Raw genomic sequence first — 21389 nt, 5'->3', positions numbered from 1 at the left:
GAAGATTGATACCACTTTCATGTCTGTACACTAAATATGAAGCTGGAGCCAGGAGAAGGTTAGCTTAGCTTAGCATAAAGACTGGAAACAGGGGGAAAGAGCTAGCCTGCCCCTGTCCGAAGGTAACAAAATCTGCCTATAAACACTTCTTACACTCAGAGGTCAGGTCGCGACCGTGACGTTGCCAACCAGAGGAGACTAAAAGAGAATCACTGCGTCTGACCAAGAAATGGTTCGGCACATAACCCCCTGTAAAACTGCAACTTGTCAGTTTTTTGCGCTTCGATTTTTGTATGGGTTAAACAAACAAGATATAACATGTTAATTTGTGATCTTTAGAGGTGCTGGCAGGTAGATGTTGTTACCTTTGGACAGAGCCAGGCTTGCTCTTTCCCCCTATTTCCAGTCTTTATGCAAAGCTAAGCTAACCAGCTCCTCGCTCCAGCTTCATATTTAGCGTACAAAATAAGATTGTTATCGATTTTCTCATCTAACTCTCTGCAAGAAAGTGAATAAGCGTATTTCCCAAAATGTCCAAGTATTATAGGATCTTGATCATCAAACCTTTTCATATCTGTGAAATGGTCATATCTGGGGAATGACACCCACTTTCATGCAGACTGACAGAGAATAAAGTGACTGATGAGATGGTAGTTTCCTAAAAATAACAGCACAATGTTAGCATCATTTGTCCGACTGTATATGATCGTTGAAAGATTTAATCCCACACCATTCATGTCTGTCTAATTTGTCTTCAGCTCAAAGTCATCCCTCTGCCTGAGCAGCCTGTGGAAGACTTTATCAGGGTACAGGAAAAAGTTTCTGTTCCGCTCCAGGTCCTGAGCATTGATGATACGAGTCACCAAAGCTTGTTGTATGGCTGGAGACTCACAGGGGTGATGCTGCACATTGTGACTCACATTCCTCCATTGCTCGATAACTAACAGACCCAGAATGCCGACTTTCTCACCCCTCCTATAGCTAGCGGAGTTGTTGAGTGTCTTTCTCTTTACGACACCTACAGTGGTTTCATTGCTTACTTTTGGCACATTAGGTCCAAAGTCTTCACTGGATCCATCTGTTTTACAGTTTCCGCTAATATCAGCAGTTGAATTGGGTGTGGTAGTCTCATTAAATTTATCAGTTGAGATATTTTTATTTGAACAGGTCATATTGGCTATGCTAAATGTGTTGGTTTGTCTTGGTCCACTGACTGTCCTGGTTCTGGGTTTTCGGGGTCTTGGAGTCTCCTGAATGTTTCTGTGCAGATAGGCTGTGTAGCCCTGAACCAGGCGACCTAACCCTGACTTATAAGACAGACGCAGTGACTCGGCCGATCCTACTGGCACAGAGTTCAGACGAACCTGTTGGAACAAGAATAAAGGAGCTTTCAGATCAGCCTAGTAGGAATTACATCCATATTGGATGATTCAGCACCTCACGATTTATGTTAAGTGCCAACAATGCAGGACGTAGTGTGCCCTATACAGTATGTAGAGAGGTGGAAAGAAAGTGTGTGGAGATCACAGTGGTGGATGGGTGTGTACTGGCATGTCTGACCAGAGTTTGCTCCCATCACGGGCCTGCAATTAATATTAGCCTCTTTATTGATCACCACAGTCTTTCCCTAACCTTAAACCTGCAATAACTGATTTTTTTTGGCCTCAACACAAGTTGTGAACAACATTGAAATATTTATCTTTTAAGTTGATATGGAGGACTTGTTGCTTATTTACACATCCAGCAGTTATGGAGCAACATTATCATTCAATGTGTTTGTGTCCACCGGCCAAATGTAAGTCCAATATTCACTCTCTTTCAGCTCTGTTTTTGGTCTCCACCAACTCCTGAGGAAACTATCTGGCTCTTTAGCTGCTAAATGCTCCACTATGTTCACCAGCTAGTGTCTTACCTGTATGTGTCTTGCTGTTTGGTGCTGAGCAGGTAGCGTACAGTGGCTTTTTAGAGCTTTTTCATTGAAAACAGCTGCCTGTTGCGTCCGAAAACAACATTATGAGAGTGAACCAAAACAGTAAAGTTGCGGCTGGACAGATAAACAATGAGCTGAAACTCACTATAAAGCTCCGTAAAGCAGAGGAGCTGCAGATTCAGGTGATAGATTTCTGTAGGTTCATCACCTCGAGCGACTTTCACATTGTCACTTAATACATTTTTATTATAAAAATATCAATTATAGCTGCTTTAACCAACTGTAACACTAATCATACCTTAACAATAGTTTATTTGCTGTAACCACAATCTTTCCCTGACGTGTCATATGGGATGGATGGTAGAGATGGGAAAGATTCCTACAACTTGGGAGGATTCACATATTAAGACTGTTGTATGATTATAGAGAATACTGTGTGTTGACAATATTACACCATATACATTAAAATTGGGTTTAATTACATTGAACGACGATCGTTGGCTGATGTGAAGCATCCTTATTTGTCTGGTTTTGTGACACTTTTGTATTATTCAGTGCCAAGTCGTATATATCGGATAATTCAGATTTTCTCAGTTATAATTACGACTTGGATGTTGATGTGAAATAGTGCACAAGTCGTAAACTCGTAATTAAGATAACTCTGATATGGCATTAACCAAAAGGCAAAAACCATCATCAATCATTTTTGTACAATCCTTACCTTTCTTTCTTAAAGGGGAACTGCACAAATTTTTCACATCAAAATATGTTTGCAGGTCTTGGGGAGTAGAATTAGTGGAATAAAAAGGACAATATCTCTGGTTCTGCTGCATCGCTTTTGATTAACTATTATACAATGATCACCATATAAAAATAATGATTTGTGCAGAGGACATGTAATTTATAGAGCAAATATTTATATTGTAGCAGAAATAAAAACATGCTTTTTAACTTCAGTTGGACTTTGTCTCTCCTGACCTGGTGAATTCTCATGTGTAGATGAACTGCAGCTCCCACCAACCACTGTTGCATGGACACTGAACTCATCCTCTTCTTAGTGGTCATCCTCTCATAATGGTCAAGCAGCTCAAGTTTCAGCCAGTTGTCATAGAGCTCTGTAGTCTCAGACATCTTCTCCTGGTTGTTGGCAATGCCAGGGATCAGGCCGAGGTAACTGTGGATAATCCAGCCAATTCTTGAAGAAGTGCTGATGCCAAAAATCATCTTAGCTTTGGATCTCTCAGATGATACGTCCCCCTCTGTAGATCCTTGTGCTCGGACCTGGTGGGATGAAATTTGTGTCTGTTTTAGCGTTATGCTTTGTGATACAATAGAAAGACATAATGGCTTGAATTTGTAAGAGATTTTAACAGTAGCCTTTGGTGTCAAATCACACACAAACTACCAGTATAATGATTGAATTAGTTTGTCTCTATAAAAAAATATTGGGAAATATGCTTTAAGTAGGGCAAGAGCAGAAATAAGAGTCTACAGCCATGTTAGCTGCTCTCTGAGGCTGTACTTTGACACAGCGGTGCTTTGAGCTAAATGCTACCGTCAGCATGCTAACATGCTCACAGTGACAATGCTAACATGTTCATGTTTAGCAGGAAAGATGTTTACCATTCTTAGTTTAGTGTATTAGCATGCCAACATTGGCTAATTAGCACAACGTACACTGATGGGAATGTCATTAGTTTCGCAGGTATTTTGTCATAAACCAAAGTATTGGACAAATTAACATTTTGATCTAATGATGGCGCTAGAGGAAAAGCCAGGGGATCATCAAAGGCATCACTCTGCGGATCGTGAATATCTGGACCAAATTACATGGCAATCCATCCAATAATTGTCAAGATATGTCACTAAAAACAAGATGTCAACCTCATGTTGGCTTCAGTTGACTTCAGAAAAATGCACTATGCTCTGAGCTTTTTCAACCCTGCAGAGGACAGTTTTTAAAAATGCCATACAAACAAGAGACAAAACCAAAAAGTTTTACCCACTTGTTGGGCAATCTGGTCAAAAAGCATGGACAGAGCCAGAGCAACAACCCCTACTCCTCCATATGTGACCCTGCTGCTGCCTCCCAGCTCTCCAGTCAAGTTGAGGCTGAATGCAGCCTGCTGCTCCCTGCTCAGGCTCCGCTGCAAGAAGGCATATTGATGCTGCAGTGCTGCTGAGGAGTCCAGCGAGAGGAAGGTGGTGAGGACAGGATCCAAGGAGATATCAGGGATGATGCTGGCATCTCGAGCCACAGAGAACAGCTCCTGGACGGTGGCTGGAGAAGGAAGACACAAACTGCGACCCATCAGGATCATGGCTATATCTGTCGGTCTAACCAGTGTGTGTTGTCTGCAACGGGTCTGCTTGTTATCTGTGTTTCTGACCCTCTGTATGTTTATTTGCCCCAGTCAGGATGACGTTATCAGCATGACCAGTCCGCCAAAGCACTCATGAACATAAATAGAAATGCATTTACTCAAAGGAAACCAAGTTTATGCACACACATACAGTAGTTACAGGAATCTTGTTTTCCTGCTGGTGCAAAACCAGTCGTAGCACAAACATTTGTTGTGCAGTTTTCGTCAAGAAGAGTGACACAGTGGAGACTAGTGGTGGTGGTGCAGTGCAATTTTGGTGCTAATTTTGGCAAGAAATAGTATTTGCATTTCCACCTGCGCCAACCGCCTCTTATCATTTATGCCTTTAAAGAGGAACTTGACAGCAGGCTGAAAAGCAATGTTTCACTTCTCTCTCTGATTGAAAGTTTCAAGCCTGTTTCACCCCAGAAGTGTGCTCTGTTGCACCTGTAACCACACCTAAAGCTTAATTTATACTTTCCACGTAAATTTCTTTATCTGCCCGTGTCCATGAGTGTCAGCATCAGCCCAAAATTTATGACTGGATTATATGCGTGGACAAACATGTGGACACGCCCGCTTATACAGACATCCAATTTGGTATAAACAGAACTGTGTGCACGTCCGTTTTTGGACTATATTCGTGCCTTAAAGGGACAGTTCACCTCAAATTCAAATATACATATTTTTCCTCTTACCTGTAGTGCTGTTTATCCATCTAGATTGTTTTGGTGTGAGTTGCCGAGTTTTGGAGATATCGGCTGTAGAGATGTCTGCCTTTCTTGAATATAATGGGACTATATGGCACTCTGCTTGTGGTGCTCAAGGCATCAAAAAAGTACATTTGAAAAGCTCAACAGCAATGTCTCTTTCCAGAAATCATGACCCGGTTACTCAAGAGAATCCACAGATTTGTTGTGAGAGGTTTCATGTAGGAACTATTTTCTTTCTACCGATAGTTCCGACATGAAATTGCTCACAACTAGGCGTTAGATCAGAAAACACTGCTATGTGTTGTACTAGAGGGCATGAACAAACAACGTGATTTATTGTTTAATTTGGAGGGACCAAGATTTTCAGGGCATTTTAAGCTGCTCTTTAAGGCCCACGCCAAATCACAAAACACCTTTTATATATGTTTTTGCTACACATTTGTACTAAAGACTGAAATGTTCATCAAAATCCAACTTTTAATGTTAAGCGTAATTTGGAAATCTGCCCTTTTTTTCCTGCCTTTTCTGTGCAGTCGATTAAATACCTGTGGCCATCATACTGCAGCTGGAATGATACATGAATTACATCTGCAGTCTCTGATTTGATTTGTTCTACACCTCAGAGAGTTTGTCCGTTACACACTGATTCCAGGTTTATACAGTAAAATCCGCTGGGACATTTTACATAAATGCATACCATAATTCATTTACCATATCCTCAAGAACTTCACAAACATTAGATAAATATTGTAGCAGACGTGAGTAAAAATGTTAACAGCCAGTCTCTTTTGCCTTTTATGGGATCAAAAGTGACTTATTTTGTCTTCTTTTTTCTAAAGATCTCATCTTCACCTGTCATTTGACCTACAGAGTGAAACAAGACTTTTACAGAGACTTACAGTGCCTCAGTCTGTCTGTCACGTGTTTTCTTTGTCATTCTCACTCAGTTTGGTCTCTCCTGCCAAAGGTCGAAAGTGCGGGATTTATTTGAAGTGTGGCTCAACAGCATAAAACGCTGTTCCACGAAAAACCAATATAAGTGTGACAGTGTTCTGGAAATTTACATTATTGAAACAATAATCACTGCTACAGCAAGCTTGTAACAACCATCTGTTTCAGATTAAGTGTAGCCATTAAATAAAACTGAAATCAGAGCACTTTTTGTAATCAGTTTGACATTTAGACTTAGACACAATCACTGAACATTAACCTTTATGTCAATAAGCCAGCAGCCAGCTCACTGTGACGTCAGCTCAAGTAAAAGTCAAAAAGATATTGAGCTTAAATAACTTTAGACCAACTGTAGCCGGTGACATTTTGTGAGAATGAGTAAATGGAAAACGTGTAAATGTGACTGTTTGTGCAGCTAAGGCAGTGAGAAATAGTCACACATAACCCCTGTAAACGTTTTTACACTTTGGTTTTTATATGGATTAACAAACGAGATATAATGTGTTAATCACTGAGGTGCTGGTGGTAGGATGATTTTGTTACCCCTGGACAGAGCCAGGCTAGCTTTTTACCCTTGTTTCCAGTCTTTATGCTAAGCTAAGCTAACAATCTCCTGGCACCACGCTTAATATTTAAAGGACAAATATAAGAGTGGTATCGATCTTCTCATCTAACTCTTGGCAAGAAAGCAAATAAAAGTAATTCCCAAAATGTCAAACTATTTATTTAATGTTTATGCTCTAGGCCTGCATATTCGTTTTTTAGGATCATTTGGTTTTCTCTTAACATTCAGCTAATACCTGTTGCTCCCCTGGGTCACTGTCGGGAAGGGTGTAGCTGTAGCCTTGGGAATAATAAAGTCTTATTTTTATCTTAATCTAAAATAAAACATCATAATTTAATTGTTGATTATATTTTGTAGTATTAATCTGAATCTGCAAAGTAACTTGTAACTGAAGTTATCAAATAAATGTAGTGGAGTAAAAAGTACAATATTGCCTCTGAACTGTAGTGGAGTAGAAGTATAATGTAATATAAGCTAGAAATAAAGTAAAAGTACCTCAAAGTTGTACTTAAGTACAACTAACTAGCAACTATAGTTACTTTCCACCACTGCCTGTGAAGCAATGACAAGTAGGAACTAAAATGACCCTGAGGCAAGTAGACATAACTTAAATGGTACACACAGTGCTGTAAATGACAATGAAATAATAAAAACTGTAATAAGAATAATATAACTTAACTCTGCAACAGTCCATGATATAGTGGAAGAATTATTCCTGCTTTTACCACATTATATCGTGCTTAATTACAAAACATAAATGCGTAAGGTTAACTTAAACTTAATTAAGAAAACAAAAAATGTTGCTAACAATAAAAACGCTCTTAACGCTCATAAACTATAGATTACAGATAATCTATCATGACTTGATGAACCCCAAATCATCAAAACATCTTACAGTTGTCACTCTCTCAGCACGCGGTCACATGACCCTTGCCTCCGATGTTCCGTGACGACATGTACCAATCCTTCGAAATTAGTCCCCAATGCGGAAGTAAATACACTTCTGACTTGAACCTGCATTCCTGGGTAAAACAATCATATACGTATGACACGGGTTGTCAGAACAATTATGGTCCCACTTCGAGATAATAAATTGAAGAAAATGTTTCTAATCTCGCTGCAATCGTGTCGTCGCCGGACTTCCGTGTTGTTGTCAAGGAAACGTCATTGTCTTGACCCGCCATGCTTCGTCATCTCACATAACAAACGAACTGTTCCTGCCTGTGGTCGGTGAAAACATAATAGGTGAGTACAGCGCAGTAGGTACATGGCATGTTAAAGTAAATAAAGGATAAGATAATAATTTTCTTGGCTAACTTACTCCCGTGTGATAGCTCATCGCAACATTTTAAGCTAACTGTCCTATAAATTAAAGGAAAACCCTGAATAAATGAGTGCAGACATATAATGAATGATGGTGCGAGGGCCAGATGCTTTCCGTACAGGGCAGGAGGGCTCACTTGAATGGTTTATAATAATTATGTGAATCATACGCCTTCGCAGTCACCAGATCTCAACTAAATTTTGGGAGATTTTGGCGTTACAGTGCTCCCAATCACCATCACCTAAACGCAACATGAGGGAGTAGCTTTTGTGCTCATTACTCCAGTGGAGACTTGACGAGGAGCTGATCTGGCGGCTTGAGGTGGAATAACACCTTTCAGCTGTAACTGTATATCCTGTTCAGGGTCCCAGATGAGCTACATAGAAGTCTTTAACAGAGTCACTGTGATTCAAATACTTTTAAGCGGGCCTCAGACCCCCAGGGGCCCCCAAAGCCTCCAGGTTGTCTGTGCAGCATTTACTATTGATATTACTAGTCAATTACTTTGTGGTAATTTGGTTATTTAACCACTAAGGTGGCTCCGGTCTTATAGAGGGGGCCTTTAAACCTACAATAACTGATATTTTTGGCCACTTTGGGGCAGCCGAAACACACTGTGAACACCACACTGACATATTATCACCTTTTAAGTTGATATGGTGAACTTTTACTCATTTACACATTCAGCAGTTACAGAGCAATTCATTTGGAGTTGTGTTTTCAGGCCACCTGGCGAATGTCAGTTCAATATTCACTCTCTTTTAGCTCTGTTTTTGGTCTCTACCAAAGGGAAATATCCATCCCTTTAGCTGCTAAATGCTCCACTCTGTTCACCAGGCTAGTCTCTTAAGTGTGTCTTTTCTGCTTTTTGGTGCTGAGCAGGTAGTATACTGCAGGTTTTTAGAGCTTTTTCACTTAAAACAGCTGCCTGCCGAAAATGCTGCTATGAGAGCGGCAAGAGTGAACCAAAGCACTAAAGTTGTGGCAGCTAAACAGTGAGCTGAATCTCACTATAAAGTCGAAGGGAGCTGTCTCTTGCAAGCCTGCAAACTTTATGGAGTGCCCCTTTAACTACCAGCTTATAAAGTTGCTATGACTTACATGTTTGTAAACAATTGCCTAGTTTTATTTCCAGTAGACATATTAGCATTCACTTGTGGAGTTATGTGTCTAGTACCTGATCGAAATTATATGGAAATGGCTGTTTTTGTCAAAAGTACGAGATTTGTGCATTAGAGAGTGCGTTTGAACTGTAATAATCTAATCATAAATACAGTGTGCAGGCAGCTGTGTGGCGATGAGTGCATCAGCGCATACGAATACACTAATAAATTGGTTTATGAATTTTTCATTCCAGGTCGTCCGGCATCATGAGTCAGCGGACGGAGCGACGGGGGATACATGTGGACCAATCAGACCTGCTGTGCAAAAAGGGATGCGGTTACTATGGCAACGCAGCATGGCAGGGCCTGTGCTCCAAGTGCTGGAGGGAGGAGTACCAGCGGGTACGGCAGAAACAGATCCAGGACGACTGGGCCTTGGCAGAAAAGTGAGACCTTCTGCTGCTTCATTACAATTGCCCTTTCGGTATATTACAGTACATTATATTATCTGGACAAGATGCAACGATGCTAAGTTGTCCTCTGTAAAATAAGTGGAGCTTGCTGTTATTCTTGATCATTATAATCTCCCATTGATTACTGGCATTTGCTCTGTCAAATGTCCTTGGCTCCAGGTTGCAGCGAGAGGAGGAGGCAGCGTATGCCAGTAGTCATGGAGCGCAGACGCAGCCCCACTCCCAGTCCACAGCACCACAACCACACCCAGGGCATGCCTCGCTAGGACCCTTCTCCAAGTTTGAGGAGAAGAAGACCAATGAGAAGACACGGAAAGTGACCACCGTTAAGAAGTTCTTCAGCCCTTCATCACGCACTGCTACCAAGAAAGGTGGGACATTTAGAGCAACATACAACTCAGCCATCTGTTAGACTTTCTGACTGGTTTGTTGCCTAGCGCACTAGCCTGAAATATCTGAAGGGTCGGGGTTAGGGTTTGTATTCATACCTTACATAGGTGTTGGCACCACGTCGGACTTTTAAGCCACAGTCTAACCTTCCCCTCTTTTTAATTAGACAAATAATCATCAAGCAGAACAGATTATGAAACTAACTGTACAACAAACCTATATGAATTAATCTCCAATATTTCTTTATTAACCAACCTCTATATGTAAAAGAGACATTTTGACATGTCAGAAGACATTTTGACATGTCAAAGCAGGAAAGGATGGCTGAATTCCATTTAGCTGCTTCAGTTTCAGGGTCCTGGTTTTGTGCATGCTGGCTCACTGTCACGGCTTACTGGGACACTTGAATAGAACAGAGCCATCGTTAATGTTATTAGTAACACCTGTGACTTTCCTGTTATGACAAGTCAAAATGTCTGCTGTGAAAAAGCCCATGTAAAAGAATATTACTCACTTTCTTTAAATATCTCATCTTTTATCTGGCCAGCAGTGTCCCAAGTGCAGAAAGCTATTCGTCAGCACAATTTACAGAATGGTTGCTTATTGTTAATAATTTGCTGTACTGTTATGGTCAGAAATATTCAGAAGAGTCATGGCTCTCGCTTTCTTTCCGAGTTAGTTGAGAAGATTGATATCAATCTGGTGTGTGTGCGTTAAGTATGACTATGGAGCTGGGATGCGATTAACATAGCTTAGCATAAAGACTGGAAACAGCTAGCCTTGTATTTCTCCAAATTAAAGAATACACCTATCAACACCTGTTAAGGTCACTAATTAACATGTTACATCTTGTCTTGTCTGCCTGAATTGGCTCGCAGGCTTTGCTCCATGTAGATGCAGATTGTGGAGGAAGGAAGGAAGGTAGAGAAAAGTATTACTTTTTATAAATGTGGTTCTTCCTCATCAATCAGAAACCCAAGAGGGCAAGACAACTAGTCCATCCATCAGCCGCCGTGCAAGTTTCGATACAGACCAAGTGTCCAAGGACTTTGTGGACTTCTTGAAAAACCTCCAGAAGCCCGGCCGGGAAATCCATAAGCAGTGTCGAGCCTTCATTGTGAACATGTCGAGCAAGAAGGTCTGATTTGATGTAGCGGCATAATAATAGTCTGTATAATAAAAAGGTTAACTGTTAGTGTTTGATCAATATACTGGTCTGACCCCTCTAACTTCTCGTCTTGTCAGGACCTGAGTGCTGACGAGCTGTCCGAGTGCGTTCAGGATTTCTACCAGAGCCTGGCTGACCGCTTGATGAGTCACTTTAAAGGTTGGTTCATAGATCTCTTCTGCAATCAATAATTTTCAACAACTATTTCCATTACTAAGTTCTCAATAAATCTTGTAGCGACCACTAGATGGCAGCACAAGCAGGATTTTCCACCTGGGTGTTTAAATTTGGTTCTGTATATTGATTCGGCTCTAACTAATGTGGTCTGATAAACATCTGTTCACCAGGCTCTTCAGAGTCTGTGGAGCAGGTGATGGACCAAGTGGAAAAGTACATAATGACTCGTCTGTATAAGAGCGTCTTCTGTCCAGAAACCACAGATGATGAGAAGAAGGACTTGGCCACCCAGAAGAGGATAAGGTGGGCCTCCCTCATCATCATCATCATCATAATAATATACATTGGGAGTAATTACTAGAAGTGGAACAATACACACATATATTCAGACTGGATGCGATTATGTTTTGTTTTGAGTAGAGTTTGCTGGTTTTAGTGTTACGTTTAGTGGAAGCGTTGGTTTCATTTTGTCACGGAGGTCATGTGCTTAGTTTAAACCACACAGTCCCTCAGAAAGCACCACTGCATAATGCTTGTCTTTAATCTTCATCAGTCTGTGAAAACGTCTGTGTGAATGCTGTCTGCGTCTGTTTGTGCAGTTGATTACACAGTAGCCATTTTTAGCAGTGTTCTCCATGTTTTTCTTACATGTTAGCGCACAGTGGCAGCTGCTGACTGCACGTGTGTCATCCACGGGGGAAGTGACTGTAACAAATCTGTATGGTTACATCATAAAAAACCTTTAGGCTTACTGCGCTGATTCTCTGTATTGCAGGGCCTTACACTGGGTGACCATCCAGATGCTCTGCGTGTCTATGGATGAAGAAATCCCTGAAGTCGCTGAGAATGTGGTCAAAGCAATAACAGGTGAGAGCGTGTGCTTGAACCTGAAGTCCAACTGAAATTAAATACACACACACCCGCACGCACACACGGATGCTCTGTAAATCACACGTCTTTTGTTCTTTGAGAAAAACATTTCAGAAACCAAAAGGTAGAATTTATAATTTTATTGTTTCATGATGGCGCCGCCTAACACTGTTAGTTTTCCATCTACGTAGATAGAGAACTTGTTTCCAAACAGCAAATCAAATTGCTCCATTTTAAATTATATTTGCAGACACTGAGCCAGACAGCAGCCTGCTACACAAGAGCCACAGACGCTGAACAATTCTTCTGTATATACATTTTTAAAAATCTGTCTCTCTTTCCCTTGCTAATAAAGCCCATTTGAATTGAACATGTCTTGTTCTCCACCTTATCTTGTTGAACGACCGACAGCTTATTAGCTGCGGCACATTAAACAGCATGTAAACATACCTGCAATTGTGACTTTGGTCCGGTTAGATGCTGGTGCGTTACGCTTCAATACCACTAACAACATGTTGTCTGCCCGTGACATGTAGGCTACAGTGCAACTTTGTTTACTTTGTCTCTCGTATCCTATGGTGTAACAGCCTGATCAAACACCGACACGCCCCTCCAGCCAGAGACGAAAAGGAGCATTTCTGATATTTCCCCAAAGACCTTTTTTCATCCTTTTAATAATAAAAAAAACACTATTGACAAAAAATAAAAAACTAAAACTAGCTAAACGTTTAAATTGACAACACCGTATAGAGGCGGTGCAGGTGGTGAAGACCAATGCTGTACTGGGAAAGTTTTCCAAACTGAAAGGCCTGTATGATAGTGCCAAGCAGTTTGAATTGTTTGTAAATGGGGGCTTTGCTTATATATTGTAACTTTAGAGCAGAACAAAGTGCTGTACAATGTCTCTTATTCACCCACAAACACCCCACCACTGGAGTGGAGGCAGAAATCTGAGAGATATCTTAACAAGATAAAACCAAAACTATCTGCATGGCTAGATACAATACGATAAATATGCAAATTATGTGTTTTCATTTTGGTCTATAAAATCCTCATCAGTTTCTCAGAGCCCAAGTTAACATCTTCAAATTCCCTATTTTGTCCAACCAACAGTCCAAAACCCAAAGATATTAAATTTACTATCATATAGGTCGAAGAAAACAAGTAAATATTTCCATTTGAGCAGCTGGAACCAGTGAATTTGGGGACTTTTGCTAAAAAAAACAAAACAAAAAATAAAATTCTGTCAATCAGCTTTAGCAGTGATAAAACATTTTTGTAATTTGAGTGAACTGACCCTGTGATGGTTTTGCAGGAAACTGATTTTAGTGATGATACGTGCCTGACTTGTATGTATATTGTCTATTCCAGATGTCATTGAGATGGACTCGAAGAGGGTTCCTCGGGACAAACTTGGATGCATCACGCGCTGCAGTAAACAGATCTTCAGTGCCATTAGGATCACCAAGAATGAGCCGGCCTCAGCTGACGACTTTCTCCCAGCGCTCATTTACATTGTGCTCAAGGCTAACCCTCCACGACTCCAGTCCAACATCCAGTACATCACCCGCTTCTGCAACCCCAGCAGGCTGATGACCGGAGAGGATGGATACTACTTCACCAACCTGGTCTGTTTGTTTTTTGTTTTTTCTTCTCCGACTTCAATCCTTGTCAGAGCCAGTTTGAGCTGTAGGCCTCTAGTTTCACAGTGGGACTGTATGTGGAGCTAATTACAAACTAGCTGTGTGGGTTAACCCTCTACAGTTAAACTTTATCTGTAAAATTGAAATTCATATAGAAATACCTACCTACAGCGAGAAACACACGCCATCAGCGTAAAGGCCCTGAAAACGTATTTTCTCAAACATCTTACAACCTGTAAATCCACTTTTGTACTTACACTTATTTTAGCTTTTATACTTATATCCACTTTGTACTTAATTTATCTTAGCTGTAATATATTTTGATTTGCTTAGTACTTCTATTCCTGTGTGCATTGACGTGATAGTGAGCAGCTGTAACAAAAGAGTTTCCCCTCGGGGATCAATAAAGTATTTCTGATTCTGATTTAGTCATGAATATTACATGTCGTAGAAAAATACTCAAGACGTGAAGCAACGTTTTCAATGGTTTTAAAATAAGGAAATGCAATCCGGCACATAACCCCCCCCTGTGGAACGGTGAAGTGTTGTTTTTAACGCTTTCATTTTTGTACAAATATTAAACAAACTGTTACATTTAGTGTCAAGCAGGAGGAAATAGGGAATGGGACACAAACGCAGACTAGGAGGCAGAGTAGGTGCAGATAAATGGATTAATGGAGTTCACACTGCTTACAGGGGTAATCAGGCAGGCAACAAACCAGGAGAGCAGTCCGAACAGACAAATAAGTCCAAGAAGGGAGAAGACAAAAGCCAAACAATGAGTCCAAGAAACCAGGCGGCACAAAGGCCAGGACACTTGACACCAGGTTCAAAGATGATCTGACACAGAAACAAACAAAGACACAGACTTAAATACACACAGCTAGGAGAGACAACGAGACACAGCTGAAACTGATCAAGACACAGGTGAAAACAATCAAAGCAATCAAAGACAAGAAGCAAAACTAAAAGACACATGAGGGAATGAGCCTATTTCAAAATAAAACAGGAAATGACTAAACACAAACCCAAAACCATGACACAAAGATATAACATGTTAATTAGTGAGCTTTAGAGATGCTGGTTACCTTTGGACAGAGCCATGCTAGCTATTTCCCCATTTTCAGTCTTTATGCTAAGCTAAGCTAACTGGCTGCTGGCTTAAGCCTTATTTTAACAAATAGATATGATATGAGATGCTCTCATCCTCTCTAACTCTCCGTGCGAAAGCAAATAAGAGTATTTCCCTAAAATGTCAAACTATTCCTTTAATACTGGGGCAATCTGGCTCCGTATGACTCAGGATGATGTAAACTTGCTGTCAGAATCTTAGCCATCATTTTCAGTGTCTCATGTGTTTTGGGGTTTTTTGTGTGTGTTTTTTAGTGCTGTGCAGCAGCTTTTATCGAGAAGTTGGACGCTCAGTCTCTCAACCTTTCCCCAGAGGAATTTGAGCGCTACATGTCAGGCCAAGCTTCACCGCGATTCAACAGCTCCGAGGGTGACTGGCCAGACACTGGTTCGGCACTTGGCATGACTGCCGCAAACCCTGTCCTGGCTCAGCTCAACTACAATCTGGAGCTGCTGTCGGGCCTCAGCAGCCGGCAGGAGACGCTGATGGAGGCTGCGCAGAGCCTGCAGGCCGACCTCCTCTCCTGGCCCGAGGGGGTACAGCGGGAGGTGCACGACATCCTGGAGAAATACCCTCTAGAGATTCTGCCTCGCACAGTTTCTGCCATTGATGCCAACAACGTGGACAATGACAACCTGCCACCACCCCTCACGCCGCAGGTGTTCGCAGGGTAGTGGAGTCTACAAAGGGAGGAAAAACATTGCACATACAGCAAGGGTACTCCTGCTTTTAAAAGTCAGCTCATTGCCTGTGTTTTGAGTTTGATGGTAACATCCCACATGCACTAATATCCTGAATAGTTTGGAGCCTCGTCTTGCTGAGCTTCTTCTGCACCTTAAACACCTGGTTACACCAGTATTTATAACAGCGAAATCATTTAATTTCAATCAAATCGCAGAGATCACTGGATTCGCTTGTAGGGGCGAAATAAATTTGCACGAATCTTTCATGTCAATTTCATCTTTCACATGCGAAGTCACACTGTTGACCAATAGCAAGTTGTCTGGACGGTGTTGACCTTTGAGGGAATGGAGAGCCAGAGAGTCCAAAATGGAGGAAGGCAAGGCAGCATTAAAATATATAGCACATTACAAACACAGAGGCATTTCAAAGTGCTTTACAAAGGCAAAGAAAAGCATTATAATGACCTTTAAAAACAATAAGCAATAAGCTAATATAGCTTATTAGTTGTGTCGCACCATTTACTTTTATTAAAGCTCCTCTGTCGGAGTAAACTTAGTTAGCAAGCTAGCTAGCGCGGAGAGCTTATTTTTCCTGTCTTCAGTAACTCGACAGTACGATGTACAACACTGAGAACAAAATGCCAAGACGGAGTAAATGGCACAGTACAGAGAAAACACAGAGATATTGTGACTGACGCTAGCATGTTCTGGCCTGCTAGCATGTTAGCTGCTGGACGTTACGTAACGTGCAGGTGATGTTCACCTGTTGGAGAAGCTAACATTTAAGTTAGCCTATACAAAGTCTTGTGAAACAGATTCTAATATAATATATCCACTGGAATGAAACTGAAAACATGAACTTCTCTTGTGTTGTTAGTTTGATCATACTGCCCTCAAAACATATACATAAAATTAAAATTAAAAAGCTATTATTTTTAGTATTTTATAACTAGTATTTTTTAACTCCTTACCGCTCAGGATAAAAACGTAACGGTACGGTTTTTGACAAACACAAAATCACCATATACAACAACCTAATCTTTAACATTAGCTGATTTAATGCATTAAGTTGGATCCTACTCTATTTTTTCCACATATTGCTAACGTTAAAATGCTAATGTTAGGTACAAATGTCTTTAGAAAAGACTTAAGATAAAGTTGTCTGCTCAGTAAGACTTTAATACATAATACATTTCACTCTTTGTGTGGCTTTTTTTATTTCACTTGAGGAGTCACCAAGCCTCCTGGTGTGACTGGGCCTTTATGGTTATCAAATCAGCTGCCATCTGGTTAAGTGCAAAGAAAAAACAGGTTTTACAGCAAGTATAAACTTCCATAAGTGATGTTTTTGTGTTTCTGTTTGAGGTGAGTTTGACTTGTTAATATAGCAATATAATCCCATTTTTTGCTGTGTTTAATATTTTGTGCCGCAGCTGTTTATGTATCTGTTTGGTGAACTGAAATCCAGCTGTAACACATTTAGAGGAAACACAGAACCACTCTGGATCACATTTTCTCTCAGTTTATTTTTTATAAACACACTGTTTTAACATCGTACTGTGATTTTAGAATTTTCTGTATTTTGGCTTTCTGCATATTCACCTCTATAATGAATCAGAATGTAATATGCATGTTATATGAAAGAATACTAATAATAATGTATTTTAGATATTGATTTATTTTGTAATTATGTGATGTACTGTATAATATTGGGTGTTGTCTGATTGCCTGTTGAAACACTGCTGCCCGACTACTGATTTTGGTTTTGTGTTGATTATAGCTAACTTGTTGATTTTTAGTTATCTGAAAAACCAGTGCACTTTTATTTTGAATTAAATGAGGAGAGAGAGTCCAAACCCTGATCAGCTCTCATATAATTGGCTGTGTATTGACCATGTGATTGGACTCATGACTGGTTAGCATGGCGCTATGGCTGCAGATAGCCCTTTTTTTTTTACTGCAGTTGCAAAGTAGTTAATTGAAAGTTACCTTAAAGGATAAGTCTGGTGATATTCTGTATTTTTCTTCTTGTCAACAAATCCCTTGAAAATACCAAAAACAACAATAAACTGATCCTACTAACAAGTATTGTCTGTGTAAAGCCTGATATATGTTACTCCTCTGTGCCATAGAGCTCCATTGTTGTCCAGAAATTATTGAAAACACATCAGTGTTGCACTGGGTGACATGTTCCTTCATTACAATGTAGTTTATTTTGGATTGATCCCACATCACTATCCTAGTGCTGAAAATACTCAGCCCCAAATGTGTATTAATCCGCAGCTGAAAATAGTCCCCAACAAATGCACTATTTACTCCTATTTGAGTAACGATTGCCAAAAACTACAGTGGCCAGCTGTTTTAAAAAGTGAAACTATATATTTGTGACCTGTTTTTAAAGATTTGCGTCTTCAGAAACCACTGGACTTATGGGTTGAGTGCCACAGACAGGGGTACGGGAGTCAGAAAGTATTCATGGGATTTGTTGACAATAAGAAAAATATAGAACAATAAGAAAAATATAGAATATCTGTCAAACATATTCTGAAATGTGAAATAAAAAGCTACCAGAAACTCTCATAAAGCAGATTTATGAAACTGACTGACTGAAATTGGGTGCTGTGTTTGTGATACAAAAACATTTCATACTTTTTAAGTGTTTAATGACAAATCTACAAATTGTCATAATGAAATTTATTTTTTAAAATGTTTTCTGGTATTATTTGGTCTGGAAACAGGTTAAAAAAATTAGAAATATAATTAATACCAGTTAAAAGTGGGTGACTGCCCAATGGTGGATGATGCTAATTGTTGGAAAATTATATAAATAATAATTGCTGCATTTTTCATTTGAGTGAAATAAAGAAGAAAGGGAAATGTGAATTAATTTAGTCTTTTTTTTCCACTGACTGTTGTCATATTGTGTCTCTGACAGCCGTCTCATCCTGGAGATCAGCAGTGCAGACATCTTCTTTAACATTGCTGTGGGCCAGGCTCAAGGTCAGGGGTCTGGGGTCATCAGACCGGCAGGGGCGCCCTGCGTCACCACGTAGGACACCATAAGACTCATCATATGGGGATACAGTTTTCACTTCAAGGTTAAAACATGGACCCCTTTCTATACATTTCACTATCCCATGCGAATCAGTGGGCTGCATCACATTGTCTTGACGTGCACAGGAGTAATGTTATAAGCTGCAGTATATTATGATGTAAACATTTTGACTGAAGGATAGTAAATATCAAATGCAGAAGCACCTCATCCCCATCACATTTATGCAGGTGCTGGTAGCCTTTGAACTCTTGACTTGCTCCTCTCATAGACTTCTTCTTCATTCAGACGGCATTTTGCTGAATTAAAGCCCGAAGTTTCAACTTACGACTGAAGGACAGTACCTCACTGTTCACCTGCACCATGCTTCCCTTATCCCTTATCTACCTGATGGAGCTGCGATGTAGGTCCCATCAGTGCAGCCAATCACAGCAGGAAACCTCGACATATCTCTCCATGGATAATGACTGGACCGTCAAGAAAATGACGACTCCGTCAGGTAATGCAGGCTCTGCAGGAAGGGAGGAGTAACTCGGGATTATGGTGAATTATTATATCAGCAGTACGTGAGGCATAAACCTCCCTCTTCATGTAACTTTATATGTCACACATGTTAAAAGGCTTTATTCAACTTTTTTAAACATATACAGTAGTACTCCTCAAGACCTGTAAGCTGACTTTGATGTGTAAATTCCCCTTTAAGATCATTAAAGCAATTTAAATATGTTTAATACCAAGACCTATAAGCTCACAGGTTTCCTATAATGTTTTGTTTGGTGTCCTATAGTATTTCTTTGTATAATATTTGTGGTGAGGAGTGTCAGTTTGGATCTTGTGTGGCAGGAAGCTTTGGACAGCAGTTAGACAGCCTCTCTTCATCTCCAGCATGAACAAAATACTCAAGTTCAGGGGCAGTTTTCAACCGACAGCAGAACTTTGCAGTGATGGTTGTTGCTGAAAAGATGCAAAATGAGGGGTGTTAAATCGTCTAGATTGCTTCATTTTCTGTGTTAAATTGTTTTCCACTTCCATTTATGTAAATGTTTAGCTGCTCACTAAATATACAAAATAACAAATGTCTAAGTAAGTAAGTCTATATAATAGCTGTGTAGCTGTTGATGGTCTGGGTAGAAATTAATAGTGGCAATAGAACAAGGTGGAAATTTCAAGTTAGAACTGCATTGGGCCACACAGCATGATAGGTTGTGTATATAATGGGAAAATGAGTTGGTCTGAGGTGAAAAAGATGAGAAAGATATTGACAAACATCTGAACAGTTTATCCATTTTTGGCCATTTTGCACTTTTGAGACTTCAGCTTGCCTGGTTTCAATAACTGATCATGAGGTAAAAACAACACCTGCAACATCAGTAATGCTTTATCCTGCGCAACAAATCTGGGGAAAACCGATGAACCTTGCGGAATATCTGAATCCCTATACTACACTACCCTTACTATACTATGCTAAACTACACGTTTCTGTTTTTAGCCTTTAGCCTATTTGTTTACATTTTGGTACGAATATTACTGCAAAAATGTAGATGCTTTTCATATCTATTCATATCCAAATAATGTATTTATATTTCTTTACATCCCTACTGTGCCAATTGTCTTATAATCAGTCCATGAATGTCCTCATTATCAGTGTTTAAATGCAACCCTAATTCAAAGATGTGAAAACACCTTACTGTAGCTCCATCTGGTGGTCAAGTCGAGAATGACAAAGCAAAGACTGCAGAAGTACATTTACTCAAGTACTGTACTTAAGTACAATTTTGAGGTACTTTACTTGGGTATTTTCATTTTATAGTATTTTGTACTTCTACTCCACTATGTTTCATATTAAGATTTTACATTTTAAAAGGTATGATGAACTTATAAAAAGACAACACATTGTTAAAGGGACAGTTGACCCCAAAATCACAAATACATACTTTCCCTCTTACCTGTAGTGCTATTTATCCATCTAGATTGTTTTGGTGTGAGTTGGCGAGTTTTGGAGATATCGGCTGCAGAGATGTCTGCCTTTTTTGAATATAATGGGACTATATGGCACTCGGCTTGTGGTGCTCAAAGCGGCAAAAAAACAGCAATGTCTCTTTCCGGAAATCATGACCCGGTTACTTAAGATAATCCACAGACCTTGTTGTGAGCGGTTTCATGTAGGAACTAACGGTACAAAGAAAATTGTTCCTACATGAAACTGCTCACAACAAGGTAACTAGCACTACGGTAAGAGTAAGGGGTGAACGATCCCTTTAAAGATTAAACCAGCGGCTCCTAACATTGAGTGTGGTTGTGTCTCCTTGTCCTTGTTTTTGAGTTGTTAGAAGTTCCACCAAAGATCCGATATTCACAAAAAAGCAAAGATTAGAGAAAAGTCGAAAATATTAATACAAATTTGTGTACCAGAACTTTGTTTCTTCTTCTTTCCTCTCCCATTAATCATCTCCCCTCAGATTTATCTTGTGACCCTTTGGAGGGACTCGAGCCCTGGGTTGGTAACCTAAACTAACTGTATATTAAGAAGTTAAAACTAGCTCCGCCTCGACCAGCTACCACAGTAAAATGATGCTTACACATGAAGGCATCAGTATTAACAATCTCATAATGTCAGATATAACAATATGTCTGTCACAGTGGAATAAATACTTTTACTTTTGATATTTTAAGTACATTTAGCTGATAATACATCTGTGCTTTTACTTATTTAGGATTTTGTGTGAAGGCCTTTTACTTGTAATGGAGTATTTTTACACTGTGGTATTAGTCCTTTAACTTAAGTAAAGGATCAGAGTACTTCGTCCACCACTGAAAAACTTGTGCCATCAGGAAAATTTCATATAATCACA

The 21389-nt window shown here is 40.0% G+C and overlaps 2 protein-coding genes across 3 annotated transcripts; one reads left to right on the top strand and one right to left on the bottom strand.

Moving 5' to 3' along the window:
* Positions 1–413: 413 nt before the first annotated feature.
* LOC122887952 lies at positions 414–12957 on the bottom strand. Its single transcript, XM_044221691.1, has 4 exons — positions 12478–12957; positions 3937–4211; positions 2909–3211; positions 414–1364 (listed from the first exon to the last, which is right to left on the bottom strand). The coding sequence occupies exons 1-4, from the start codon at positions 12557–12559 to the stop codon at positions 744–746; spliced, it is 1281 nt and encodes a 426-aa protein (XP_044077626.1). The 5' UTR covers positions 12560–12957; the 3' UTR covers positions 414–743.
* Positions 7454–18368, top strand: rabgef1 (RAB guanine nucleotide exchange factor (GEF) 1). Of its 2 annotated transcripts, none has more exons than XM_044221690.1 (9): positions 7454–7767; positions 9204–9395; positions 9582–9793; positions 10784–10950; positions 11058–11139; positions 11412–11460; positions 11933–12024; positions 13399–13655; positions 15057–18368. In XM_044221690.1, exons 2-9 carry the CDS (start codon positions 9217–9219, stop codon positions 15474–15476), a joined length of 1458 nt encoding a protein of 485 aa, XP_044077625.1. In that variant the 5' UTR covers positions 7454–7767; positions 9204–9216; the 3' UTR covers positions 15477–18368. The 2 variants fall into 2 exon arrangements, with proteins under 2 accessions (XP_044077625.1, XP_044077624.1); XM_044221689.1 differs by having other exon boundaries at positions 7456–7767; positions 11328–11460.
* Positions 18369–21389: the final 3021 nt, after the last annotated feature.

The sequence above is a fragment of the Siniperca chuatsi genome, linkage group LG14 (assembly GCF_020085105.1).
Source record: "Siniperca chuatsi isolate FFG_IHB_CAS linkage group LG14, ASM2008510v1, whole genome shotgun sequence".
Lineage (NCBI taxonomy): Eukaryota > Metazoa > Chordata > Actinopteri > Centrarchiformes > Sinipercidae > Siniperca > Siniperca chuatsi.
The sequence above is the reverse complement of the archived record's forward strand: the minus strand, read 5'-3'. Positions and strand labels throughout refer to the sequence as shown.

Excerpts from the sequence above, each read along its gene's own strand:
- rabgef1 (XM_044221689.1), top strand. The coding sequence starts at position 9,217 with ATGAGTCAGCGGACGGAGCGACGGGGGATACATGTGGACCAATCAGAC. Across the intron at positions 9,396-9,581 it reads GACTGGGCCTTGGCAGAAAA|GTTGCAGCGAGAGGAGGAGG; the intron begins GTGAGACCTTCT and ends CCTTGGCTCCAG. Across the intron at positions 13,656-15,056 it reads GATACTACTTCACCAACCTG|TGCTGTGCAGCAGCTTTTAT; the intron begins GTCTGTTTGTTT and ends TGTGTTTTTTAG.
- LOC122887952 (XM_044221691.1), bottom strand. The coding sequence starts at position 12,559 with ATGTCACGGGCAGACAACATGTTGTTAGTGGTATTGAAGCGTAACGCA. Across the intron at positions 4,212-12,477 it reads GACCAAAGTCACAATTGCAG|CCACCGTCCAGGAGCTGTTC; the intron begins GTATGTTTACAT and ends TTCCTTCTCCAG. Across the intron at positions 3,212-3,936 it reads TTGACCAGATTGCCCAACAA|GTCCGAGCACAAGGATCTAC; the intron begins GTGGGTAAAACT and ends TCATCCCACCAG.